Source organism: Sturnira hondurensis, unplaced genomic scaffold (genome assembly GCF_014824575.4).
Source record: "Sturnira hondurensis isolate 20B ecotype Veracruz unplaced genomic scaffold, ASM1482457v3 Scaffold0006805, whole genome shotgun sequence".
Lineage (NCBI taxonomy): Eukaryota > Metazoa > Chordata > Mammalia > Chiroptera > Phyllostomidae > Sturnira > Sturnira hondurensis.
Genome location: NW_028079436.1, coordinates 1220919 through 1234218, shown reverse-complemented (window position 1 = coordinate 1234218; position 13300 = coordinate 1220919). Strand labels below are relative to the sequence as shown.

At 53.7% G+C, this 13300-nt stretch overlaps 1 protein-coding gene across 1 annotated transcript in view; it reads right to left on the bottom strand.

Annotated features, from left to right (window-relative positions):
• FSTL4 (follistatin like 4) overlaps positions 1 to 13300 on the bottom strand; it is a 354377-nt gene that overhangs the window by 22393 nt on the left and 318684 nt on the right. Inside the window, exons 9-12 of the mRNA XM_037050468.1 lie at positions 10297 to 10458; positions 9763 to 9897; positions 8809 to 8835; positions 3534 to 3652 (exon numbers count right to left, since the gene is read on the bottom strand). Coding sequence (XP_036906363.1) covers positions 3534 to 3652; positions 8809 to 8835; positions 9763 to 9897; positions 10297 to 10458 — 443 coding nt within the window. The remainder of the gene's footprint in view (positions 1 to 3533; positions 3653 to 8808; positions 8836 to 9762; positions 9898 to 10296; positions 10459 to 13300) is intronic.

The window sequence follows — 13300 nt, the reverse complement described above, 5'->3', positions numbered from 1 at the left end:
TGCCCTCACCAAGGCTGGTGAGGTTAACCTCCCGCCATCACTTTAGTTGAACTGGGGCCTCGCCCGACACTGCGGACCATTCNGCTCACATGGTCCTTTCTCTCGGTGCGCATCTCCAGCGTGTTAAAAACTTCCATTCACGGCCAGACTCCTGAATGAATTCCCTACGTTTTTCCTCCGCTTCCTCGCCTTTCACGTGCTCCTTCCCCCTCCGGCTTTAGTCCTCGCCATGGAGCTGCTGGTGCCCTCACCAAGGCTGGTGAGGTTAACCTCCCGCCATCACTTTAGTTGAACTGGGGCCTCGCCCGACACTGCGGACCATTCCTTGGTTCTTTGCCCTCCATCCTGCCGCCCCCAGTGGCTGACCCTCGTCTGTGGCTGGAAGCTGCCGGGTTCACTCCTGAATGACGCCTCTTCTCTAAAATCACTCCCTTTGTGGGCCTCACCCGACTGAGGGCTGGAATGACAGTCTGTATGCGTACAACTCCCACATTTACATCCTCGGCTCAGGCCTCTTCCCTCAACTCCAGACGTCCCCGGCCAGCTCTGTAGCTCAACCTGATCGTTTAATCAGAGACACGTCCAAAACCAACTCTCGATTTTACTGTCCAGTCCTGCTCATTCCATTAGAAAAATGGCAGCTTCCTCCATTGCTTCACTTCCTTAGACCGAAAACGTTGAGGCCACCTTCGACGCCTCCTGTTCTCCACACACCCTCCCCTCTCACCCAACACATCGAAAATCATTTCAGCTTTACCTTCCAAAGATACCAGCTGCTCCTCACCACTTCCCCTTCTGTCAGCTTGGCTCAAGCCCCATTACATCACCTGAGTCACTGCTCAGCATCCTTGATGCCACCCTGCCCCCACCCGCCTGCCCTGCAAACAGAAACCACAGGGACCACTGTGAAAGCCAAGGTTATTTCTCTTCTCTGCTCCTCCCTCCCCAATAACTTCCTTTCTTGCTCAGGAGAAGAGCTGAGTCTTTCCTGAAGCCTACAAGGCCCTGCACACTCCAGCTTTCCTCTCCCTCGCTCGCCCCTCCTCCACGCACACTGACTGCTTGCTCTTCCTCTGTCCTGCCACCCTCCTGCACCAGGGCCTTTGCACTGGCTGTTCCCTGCGCCAGGGACACTCTTGGTGTACAGACATCTCTGTGGTGTATTCCCTCATGCCCTTCAGGTCTCTGTCATCACATGGATGGATCCTCATAGTAACCCCAACTTGCATGTGAGCAAGCTGAGGCTTAGAGAAGTTTGGTAAGTTTTCTAAAGCCACTAAGCCTGTTGAGGGACAGAGGTGGGATCTGAACCCAGGTCTGCCTGGCCCTGAAGCCGCGCCCTTCTCCACTGGTTGTGCGGCTCTCCCCACTGAGCCCAGCGCGCCTCAGATCCAGCAGAGAGGCCGAGGAAGGGTACACCGACCTCCTATTCACCCGACACCATGGGCTGAGGGTCGTTCCACTGTGACCCTCCAGTGGGGTGTTTGGAGATTCTCTTGATGAGAAAACTGTCATTTGGAGTTGTTCCACAGCTCACTGTGGTCTTGTGTGGCCTGTCACACCTTAGGACCTCTCTTACAGCACCTTGTTCTAATTTTTTTGGAAAACTGAGCCCAGGTTGGGACTGGAGGGGCTTTGCCTTTGCTACAGGGGAGGGTGTGGCCAAAAGGGATGGGGAGCCATTATTTAAACCTGACTGCTGGAGATGAACTAGGGCAGGGCCTTCGAGATCAGCTCAGGGCAGTTACACGGAGGGAAGAATTCATCACAGGTGACACATTAAAATAATAATTCAAATGAAGTAGGCTGGAAAACAGCTGTTCCCGAGCGATGCATGTGAGAAGTGCCACAGCCCGAGATGCACCCGCAGCTGGCAAAGCGGCACAGCCGACCTGTTTGGGGAACTTGCGGGGCCAAGCCCCTTCCTCCCTGGGCTCCCAGCCTGTCGCTGCTCCCCGCTGCTCCCCGGTTCACTCACTGTGTGGGGGCTCAAGGAGACGCATGTGGGGGCTGTGAGATGACGCTGGATCCACACCATAGCTAGGGATTAGTAGGTGGGGTCTGCCACCTCCTGGGAGGGATACCAGCGGGAGGGACAGCGTCCCAGGTGGGGTCAGGTGAGGCGGCACCGCCCTGGGCGTCCTCCCAACAGCTGGGCCTTGAGGGCTGCCAGGGCTTCCCTGGGTCTCCCACCAGCAGCCATCCTTCCGCCCCCACCCACTGAGTGTGATGCTGCCACTTCCTGCCGGGCCCTGTATTTTGCTCAGAGCACCTCAACCGCTCTGGGCCGTGTTTCCTGCTGTCACCCGGAGTTTCCTGGGGGCCGCCGGACCTGCGAGCTTGTCTCCTCTTTCGACAGGTTGAGCATCCCCTTCCTTTTGGAAACTTGGACGTCCTTGGGTCTGTGGCCCACGTGCTCCAGGCTTCCTTAGAGCTACTTCTTTTGCCTGTCAGAGAGCCCAGGCCTCTCCAGCTCACCACGCCTACCACCCCCACTGCCTTCTGGATGTTTCTATGCATGAGTCCCATGGGCATCTCAAACTCAGTGCATCATAGGCCAACCTCATCTGCTTGTCAGGAGCCTACAGTCCTACGCCTGGGTCCCCAGCACCCAACCTGGCACCAGCCTGGTAGAATGTTAGAGAATGAACAGAGTCCCCCACCCCAACTTGCTCCTCTCCTGTGTGAAGGGCACTTTCCTTCCGCTAGCAAGACTCTGGCTTACCCTCCGGTTCCCTGTTGATTCACCGCTGAAATCTACCCAATTCTCCCCGTTCCTGCGGCCACCGGCCGACCCAGGACACCACTCTCGCACCTGGATAACTGCAGCTCCCTTTGTGCTCCCGGGCTGCTCTACCGATCAGCACCCTCAGCTGACGGGGCTCAGCGCGGGGCTGCCCATGTTCCAGAGCAACCTGCTCACGGCCCGCCTTCGTGGGAAGCCCGTCCGGGTTCCCCAAGCTTTAGGGAGCCATTAGAACTCCTCACCGTCGACCCCCCAGCAACTGTCCTAATCTCAGGCCCTTCCCACATCCACACTTCGAGCTCGGCACATGGAAGACTTCCATTCCTGGGACAGGACATGTTTCACGTCTCTCCTCTCCATGTGCAGACATTTCTTCCAGAAACCCATCCCAGCTCCTACTCATTCTTCAAATCCAAGCCCAGGGAGCATGTGTCCCAGGGGCCTGCTCTGACTCTTCCTCCCGGGCCCGGGGACCCCCCCTCACTCCATCCCCAGGGCAGCGCGCACATCCTTCCAACAGCACCTTCTGGGCAGCCATCCACAGTGCTGTCCTGATCTGCCTCTGAACTTGGGGTGGCCAGACACCCATCGCATGCCCTGGGCCTCCCCTCGGGCTCAGTGCGTGGAGTGGCTGCCTGATAAAGGGATGGGTGTGTCAGTGCTCAGCCTCAGGTCTTTCTTTCTTGGCCTTGGGGCAAACTTGGAGCCACACCACTTGTAGCAGATAGATAGAACTTAAGAATCGAATGGCCTGCGCTGTGGAAGAGCCCCAGGCATGGGCACTTACGTAGCTCGTGACGATCTTCTCTGTGGGTCTGAGGTGCCTCTGGATCTCACAGTCCCCGGGGTGCAGGATGACAATGCCGTCATCGGAGAAGACGTAGAACACGTTCCCCACACTGAGGCCTGGGAAGAGCAAACACAGCCACAGTTACCTCCCTCCTAGCAGCTGGCCCCGGGGTGCGGGGTGACGAGCCACGTTGGGCACGCACGGAACCGCAGATCATGTGCATCTGGTGTGGCACCGAGGGCAAGTCCTGGTCAAGGTGGGGCAGGGTGTGTGGGGAGCATGGGGAGGAGGTGCCCTGAGGGCTGTCAATCAGTGTAGCATGTGGAGGGACCTGCAGTCCCCAGGTGCCCTCCCAGACATGCACATCAGTCAACTATGGCTAGTCACCAACCCAAGTTTTCAAATAAACGACAGCTTTGGCTTTGACCTACATTTGACCTTTCCTGTTCCGAAAGGCAAAGCTTCCCTTGGTTGTCCATTGTCCTCCACATTCAGAATGAATCAGAGGGTGCCCCAAAGGCAAAAGCTCTTATTTAAATAACACATTCAGGTGCGTAGGGCACCACTTCCTGGTATGTGGCAGGTGCTCGTTGGTCCAGACTCAGTCCCAGCCCGTCTGCTCTGGCGAACCCCTCCTCCAAGACTGCTGGCTCCAGCCTCTGCCCCAGCAGGGTCTCCCTGGCAGCCCTGCACCAGGTGACGGGGCCCAAGCCTGGTCGTGCCTGCCTGCCCACACCTACCCCGGCCAGGGCTGGGCCGTGTGGGAAGGAAAGGCCAAGGACCACCACTAGTTCAGCCTCCTTATTTTAAAGACAAAGAAACTGAGGTCCAGGGAGGCCACTTGCCTTTGTGCCAGAGCTGGGGTTGGACCCTGCGCTCCCACTCTGGGCTTTGTCCCCTCACTGCCTCTCCGTGAAAGGCACACCGGGCACCAAGATGGGTAAGGTTGGAGTCTTCCTCCCCCCTCTCACCCCCTTCATTTCTTTTGAAGGTAGAACAATAAAAAGTTGCCTATGAATTCTAAGAGAATGAAATATATTCAATAAATATGCAGAACACTCTTTCCTAGTGTGCAGAGAAAACCAGTGCCTTGCTGTAATTGATTATCTGGGTGAGTTTTTACCTGGAAAATGTTGGGAACAAGAACAATGGCCTCAGCACCAAGGAGCCTGAAACCCTAGAAGAGACCCTGTAAGCCAATAATCTGCCTCTGTGCCAAAAAAAAAAAAAACACGCCTGCTTGATGACCTGTATATAAGGACTTAGCTGTAAGCGCTAGGCGCGAATCCCTGACGAGCCCCCAGTGGGCACAGTGTCTCTGGAGGGATCGCCCCTGCGCAGGTTAAACTTGGCCAATAAATTAACATCTTTGAATCCCTGAAAGTCTCCAATATTTGTTCTCATGGTTGGTGGATCTAACAGAAAACAGTAAGACGGGCAGATAACGACCACCATCCCATTTGCTCCCAGGGACTCTGCAGGACCCTGGTGTCGGCACCCGTGCCTGTGGCTCCCAGTGGTGCGGAGGCCCCTGCCCCTGTGCCACAGCCTTGGCTGACTCTGGTTCTGTGCATAGAGGGGCTCCGGGCAGCAGGGTTCCTGCCGTCACAAATAGCTTGACCCCCCTGCCTCTCAGAAGCTGGCATTTCCTGGGAGTCTGCATAGCTCCCGATGGGACCTGAGTGCTGGGCAGCCCGTCCCCAAGAGCCAGAGGAAGCTGGCCACCCACAAGAGCCTCATCTCAGCCCCCAGCAGGACCTCCTTCTGTACACTCTCACCTGGCAACCCCCTGCCCTAAAACCTAGGTGCCCAAGCAGCACAAAGCCCTTGTACAACCGCAGGCCCCAGGCCCAGCTGGGGCTTCTTGGAAAATCGATGGCTGGAAGGACCAATGTGAGACTGAAGGCTTAATAGGGTCTCCATGGGGTTTGCAGCTGTAGTTACGTTTCAGGCTGAGCACAGTGCCTAGCGCGCAGTTGGCAGTGCAACATGAGACTAAACAAATTCTCTGGAACAAACAATTGACTTCACAGGAGACCCAGGCTCCTGATCCAGCCCCCTGGAAGGTTCTGTCTGAGCTCAGCTCCTCCTTAGGGGGCAGGAAGGCGCTTCCTTTGCTTCTGTGCGCTCTCATCAGCTCGTTTCTCCTAGGGAGGTGTGAGAGTGCCCTGGGCCTGCCAGCCTCTTTGTTTGTGCCTCAGCATTTCCCTGTCAGTGATGGCAGGGGAGGGTGCAAGCAGCTGGCTGGCTTCCCCAGGGCCATGGGGTTTGTTCGCTGCTGGGTGGTCTAATGCTAGTGCAGCGCCTGCCAGCCCTCAGGTACTGTGGGCCCTACGTGGGCCTCTGTAGCTGCATTTCACACGTCACAGGGCCTTGGGCACCTGGTGGGTCCCTTTGCTGTAACCTCACCTCAGAAAACACCACCTCGTCAACACACAGAGAGAAAGCTGTGTGCATTGTGGCCTGGGAGCTAGGGTCAGGTGACCTCAAGGGACAACTCTGCGTGAGTAGCAACTGTTGCTGTGACTTGTTCTTCCTGTGATTCCTAAAGCCCATTGGCAGCAATTCCTCACTTTTCCGGCTTGGCCTTTGTTTTGCTCCCAGCCTTACTGTGTAAGCCTCAGCGTCTGGTGTCAGAAAGCTGTTTTGAGACTTCCGCCAAGATGGAGGCATAGGTGGAAACACTGTGCCTTCTCCCACAACCAAGTTTGAATACAACAAAGGTTTAATAAACAAAGACACAGCCAAAGAACAGAAAATTGAACTATACGGAAGTTCAACAACAATGAGCTGTTTCAACCGGACCGGTAAGAGGGGCAGAGCCAGCAGCGGAGCAGGGTCGGGCAGGAAAGATCCTCCGACCCAGGCACGCAGGCAGCGCGGACCCAATCGGGGTAGGGGGCAGACTGACCGAGGTTGCACATTCGTGTACAGTGAGACGGACCACGCAGGCCCCAGTGGGCGAACCCCGTGGCGGAGGGCTGACCATGGTCGCACATTCTTGCGCAGTGGGATGGAACGCGTGGCCCAGGTGATGGTGGCAGCTGTGGCAGCAGCGGTAGGAGGTTGCAGATGGAACCGCCACTGCTCCTCTTCGACCCCGCCCCACACATACAGAGTCACAACCTAGCGACTGAGTTGCCCTGCTCTGGTGAATACCTAGGGCTCCGCTCCTGATACATAACAGGCACGAACAGTCCAAAAGATGGCGCAAGAAGAACTCAAAGCCCCAGAGCCGATAACTCTAAGCAAAAAAGAAATAGCGAACCTCTCAGATGCACAGTTCAAAATACGGGTGATCAGGATGCTCACAGAACTGGTTGATTTTAGTCACAAATTAGAGGAACATATGAAGGCTAAACTCATTGAAATGAAGGGAAATGCACAGGAAACCAACAGTGATGGAAAGGAAACTGGGACTCAAATCAAGGGGGTGGACCAGAAGGAAGGAAGAAATGACCAAACAGAAAAAAGTGAAGTTACAAGAATTCAAAAAAATGAGGAGAGGCTTAGGAACCTCCAGGACATCTTTAAACATTCCAACATCTGAATTATAGGGGTACCAGAAGGGGAAAAGAAACAGCCACGAGTGGAACACTTATTTGAACAAATAATAAAGGAGAACTTCCTCAGTCTGACAAAGGAAATAGACTTCCAGGAAATCCAGGAAGCTCAGAGAGTCCCAAAGAAGGTGGACCCAAGAAAGAACACACCAAGGCACATCATAATTACATTAGCCAAGATGAAAATGAAGGAGAGAATCCTAGAAGCAGCAAGAGATAAGGGGACAGTCACCTACAAAAGACTTCCCATCAGACTGTCAGCTGATTTCTCAAAAGAGACCTTACAGGCAAGAAGGGGCTGGAAAGAAGTATTCCAAGTCATGAAATCCAAAGACCTACAGCCAAGATTGCTTTATCCAGCAAAACTTTCATTTAGAATGGAAGGACAGATAAAGTGCTTCTCAGATAAGGTCAAATTCAAGGAGTTCATCATCTCCAAGCCTTTATTATATGAAATGCTAAAGGAACTTATCTAAGAAAAAGAAGATGAAAAATATGAACAGTGAAAGGACAGCAAACTCACAGTTATTAACAACCATGCCTAAAACAAAAGCAAACTAAGTGGACACCTAAAACAGGAGTGGAACCATAGAAATGAAGAACACATGGAGGGTTAGCAACAGGGGAGTGGGAGGAGGAGAAGTGGGGAGAAGGTACAGAAAATAGCATAGAGGGTAGGTAGAAAATAGATAGGGGGGAAGGCAAGAATAGTAGGGGAAATATAGAATCTAAAGAACTTGAGACACGTGGTTATAAACTAAGGGGGGGCGGAATGGGAGGAGGGGGGGTGTGCCCCTATTTATTTAAAAATAAATAAATAAATAAAAAAAAAAAGAAAGCTGTTCCGAGAGTGTGTGTGTGCCCGTGTGTGCATGCTGGACTGTGGGTAACACCATGCGACATTTGGGAGGCAAAATGAGACGATAAATATGCTGCTGCTTAAGGAGGGGGATTTTTGTGCTTAACCCCCAAATCACAGAGTGACTTCTGCAGCTGCTCGCACTCCCCTCTGCCACCGGAGTGGGGAGCCAACTCACGGGGCTGAACAGCTCAGGCGGAGGGTTCAGCGTTAGGGTGGGCGCACGCATGCGCGCCACCCCAAGCAGTGACCCAGGTACTGGAGGCCAGCTCCCCCTTGAGCCTGCAGGTTTTTGAAGCGGCCGCTATTGTCCATACTAGGCCATATTCAATGTACAAAAGTGGCAATTTTGAATGGCCCAACCTAATATCTAAAGATGGTTTGAGATAAATGCAAATTTAAAAAATGCATTCATTTAAAAATATACATGTAAATATATATTTACAGGAATCATGGTAGCTTTTTCCTTCAGGATTTCCTCAGAGTACACACTAAACCCTAACACCTACATCAGCTACTGGAAAAAAAATTTACACCCCAGATCCGACCAGGCCCCCTGCTGAGTGGTCCCCTTCCGGCGGGGGTGGGGGAGTGGGTGTGTTTCAATCAGCTTGGAATGGGAACTTCCCATTGCAAAATCCTAATGCAGGAGTGAGTGCCAAAGATGCCCGTAGGTTTTAAATCTGCTTCTCAGTGTGTGCCACTGAGTTTGACGTGGACCTCCCCCGCCCGTTGCATTTGGCACACAAACCCCACTTGTGGGGACCACTTGGCGGCTCGTGGAAAGGTGGCCCCTGGGGAACTACAGACACATGTGGGCACAGGCACGACACAGAACAAGGCTTGGTACCTTCCTCGCGCCAGAGGATGTTTGCCACTGCAGCCGCGGAGAAGCGGGGAGGCGGGGATCGTCGGAGGGAAGGAAAAAGAAGAAAGCAGCGTGAGAATCTTCTCTGCAGAGCTCAGTTCATGAGCACGTGCTGTCCAGTCCATCCTGCACCCGATCCCCACTGCTCACTGTCCCCACCGTCGACCTGGAGGGCGCTAAGCACATGGACACACACTCCCAGGTCTGAGGATCCTTTCAATCCCGAAGGAGCCCTTGAAGGCAGGTCCCAGGAGCACAGAAGCTAACAGGATTCCCTGCCTGCATGCATGACGCAAAGGGAGGGACAGCTCTCTCAGGCCTGCTGCGCTCCTCCTGATCTGAAACCCTTCTCATGATCTCCCTTGCTGAGAAAGACTCAGCTCGGAGTCTTTGACCCAGGGAATGAGACCGTGTCCGATACCCACGTCCTTGAAATCACACCAGCAGACCCACTACGGGCACAGTGGCTGCAAGGGAGAGCACCCTCGGCACCCAGGTGGGCTGTCACCCCTGGAGTGAAGGCAGGTGTGCATGGTCCTGTTCCTGGGCCATGGGGGGACAGCAGCCCCTGGGGGTGGGGAGAGCACGAGAACTTCTGCAGGTGAGGGCAGAGGTTCTGGTCACGCAGCAAGTAGGAGGCGGAACTGGGGCCAGGATATGTGAGCCTCCTGGTGGTCCTGGGCTGCCTGCTGTTTAGAGAGTTCCTCTATGTTCCCAGAGTCGTCCAGGTGGCCAGCCAAAGTCATCTCTCTGGGCTCCCTCTGCTCCCCTCTGGGCACACTCTGTCCCCAGGTTCGAGCACAGAAGGACAGGGTGTTACGCCGTCTTCAAGGGCTCGTGGCTGGTGGCTTTGGCCCTGGTCAGCTACTCTGCTCCCGGCCACCCCACACATCCCAGCCAGCTCAGCATGGGGCTCAGAGGCAAGTGTGGACTCACGGGTCTTCCTGGCCGAGTCTTCAATGAAGAGCGAGGAGATGTCTTCGTCCACGCCCACTTCGTTTTTGGCGATGCAGGTGTATGCCCCTGTGTCTTCGTACCGGACGCTGCCGATGTGGAGCTCACTCCCATTGGCTGCAGGCAGGACAGTGCTCAGGGTGGCCTGCTTAGCTGGGACCCCCCACTCCCTCTCTCCCTCCCCTTTCCCTTCATAGGGCTACCGACAATGTTGGTGTTAAAAACACAGCCTCTCAGCAGGGCCGAGGGTGGCCAGCCTCCTGGACACACACCCAGCAAAGGCCAGGACATCTGAAATGAACTGCGGGGGGCTGGGGACCTGGCTGGCAGCTTCTCATGGCTCCCAGAAAGCCTACGAGGCTTGTGTGAGCCCAGATAGTAGAGAAATTGGGGAGACATTTGTTCGCTCCCAACGTGGCTGACTTAGCAACAAGTCACCCCCTCCCTTCCATTCCTGGGGACAGTGTTGGCTTGAACTTGAGGAGAACAGCACAGAGACCTCAGGGCAGTTCTTACCTAAAAGGGAGAGCTGTTTGGACGTCTGGGTGGAGACGTCCATGCCATTTTTCAGCCATGTGATCCTGGGCATGGGAATGCCCTCTGCGTGGCACCTCAGGCTGGCCGCCACCCCTGGCTCCTGGGCCTGGGTCTCGGGGTAGACGCGGATGACCGGGGGCACTGTGGGTGAGAACCAGGGCCGGTCAGAGAAGGCCCCGCCTGGCCTCGGGCCTGCGGTGCAGCCCTGAAACCCTTCTCCAGGGAGGTGAGCCTGAGCCGGGAGGCAACGCTGGCTTCTCTTTGTAAGCAGCTTACAATCATCCTATTCAGCAACTCAAGCCCCAAAAGAAAGCTGTGAAATGGATGGCAGGCAATAAAAACATCAGGCTTTGCATCCTGTAATTCATGGCTTTCATCATTGTTCTAAATATGATCAGAAAGACATCCAAATATTTAATGTGGTTCAGCTGCTGCGTGTAAAGAGCAACCGCCACTGACATTTATTTCTGAATGAATAAAATGCAGATATATTGCTTCTGTTATTGGAAAGTCATTGGGCGGAGGCTTAATTTCTCTCAGGAAGTGCTTCTCAAAGTGCTTACGTGTGCTGACTGGCAGGCTGACTCGCTGTATCACTGCTCAGGGGAAGTCCACCGATTTCCCATGGGTTGTTTTTATTTCTCCACTTTTCTCATCCCCTGGAACGTGGGGAAAGGCAAGTGTGCCCTCCTGAACTCCCGACTCAGTCTTGGACCCTGGGAGTCAGCCTTGGGGCTGGGGTGTGGCCCTGGCCCACTTATCAGGTGAGCGTGCATGGGCCAGGTGTCGCCCTCCCTAGAACGCAGGCCTCTCTTACCTGGGCTGTGGGTGGGGAGGTGGCTGGAAGAAGTAAAGACTGTCTGGAGGTACTTGCGTCCTACCCCTAGCTTTGGGCCCAGGAAATAAAATCATTACCATTTTCAATGGTGATGGAATTGAGGGTCTCTTCCTTACTCACACATTTTGCTCTACATACTTCCCAAAAGGGTTCGTGAGAGCATATGCAGAGGCACCTGGATATTAAACTGAACAGAACAAAGCCTCGCACTTCTTTCGGAATGGAGGGGGGTGGGTTCTTCCTGAGCGGGGCAGCCGCTCATCTGGAAGCTCCTGTCGTCCAACAGCAGAAACCCTCCCGATCTGAGATTGTGGCAGGCCAGGTGGAAGCTGCACTCACCCCTCCCAGGACTAAACCAGAATCACAACCAAATTATAGAACCATCAGCCTGAATAAACAACTGAAGACTCACTGAACAAAAGACTTATAACCAAGAATTTACAGAAGAAGCTACATGGAGACTGGTAGGAAGGGCAGAGACAGAAACAAGGCTGGCCGCACACCCGCACGTGGTGGTTGAGAGTAGGGAGGGATATCTTAGCTGCAAAGGTCTCCCTGAGGAGTGTGGGGTCCCAACTCCATGCTGGACCCCCCAGTCCAGAGCATCAGAGCTAAGAAGAAGGGCCCGTATAACATCTGGCTGTGAAAATCAACGGGGATTCTATTTGCCAGGGAGAGACAGGAGTCTGCTAGACACCCAGGCACACTCTTAAAGGGTCAGTGCACAAAATCTCATGCATAGCCACACACCGTGGGCTGCGGTGCAGGGAGAATGGCTCAGAGCAAAGTGGAGTTGTGTGAGGAGAGACTGGCCTGTGTGGCTGTGGGGAGAGAGCTGAAGGGACAGCTGCCAGGGTCCCTGTGCTGAGTCCCTGTCCCAAACTGCTCGCAGATGCCATCTTTCCTAGGTCAAGTGGTCCCCTCCACGTGACATCAGCCTTGGGGAATACACTAGCCCCAGCCTCCTGACTCGCTATTGCCCACCCTGCATGCTCTGTGGAGGAGTCAGCCGCTTGGCATGTTGTGTAGATTTTCCTGGAGAGCTCTTGAGGAGGTGCAGGTGGAGTCGGGGGCCGTCAGGGACTGAATTGTGTGGCTCGAAGGCAAGGGCCATTGCTCCCCTCCCACCCAGGAGGCGAATTTTACTCCACATCAGAGCATGACTCAATCAGCTCTGCAAGTGGCACAGTCATAGGAAGGTCTCGGCAGGCACCAGACATGCTGGGGCAAATTTCACTTCGTGAGGTCAGCCTCCAACAAGCAGTTCATTCTCTGCAGTTGGGCTTGATCCTGAGGGGCAACCCCACTTATGGGTGGGACAACAGCAATCAACACTCGAATACAACAGGAGGGCTTGGATAACCAACAAAAAAGGCATGCTGAGGGCACCCAGCCCAGGTGGCCACTGAGCCCCACAAGACACTTCCTACATAAGGCCACCATACCATGACTAGAGACACAGCAGACCTACCTCATACACAGAGACAAATAGAGAGGCAGCCAAAATGGGGAGACAGAGAAACATGATCCAAATGAAAGAAGAGGGAAATCCCCAGAAAAAGAACTAAATGAAATGGAGGCAAACTACCAGATACAGAGTTCAAAACAATGGTTGTAAGATGCTCAAAGGACTTGGAGGATGAATGGATGGTTTCAGTGAGAACTTAAACAAAGAGAGAGTAAGCATAAGAAAGGACATGGAAAAGAACGAGTCAGAAATGAAGAATACAGTATGTGAGATGAAAAATACACTAGAAGGAATCAACAGCAGACTAGAGGAAGCAGAGGACTGAATTAGCAATCTGGAAGACAAGGTAGCAGAAAACACCCAATCAGAGCGGCAAAAAGATAAAGAATAAATATGAGGATAGTTTAAGGGACCTTTGGGACAGTATAAAGCGTAACAACATCCTCACGACAGGGGTACCAGAAGGAGAAGAGAGAGAGAGCAAGGGCTTCAGAACGTATTTGAAGGAATAATGACAGAAAACTTCCCTAACCTGGTGAAGGAAATAGAAACAAAACCTTGTTCAGATACACAAGTCCAGAAGCACAAAGTCCCAAGCAAGATGAACCCAAACAGGTCTACACCAAGACATATCAAGTAAAATGCCAAAGGTTAAAGACACAGAAAGAATCTTAAAA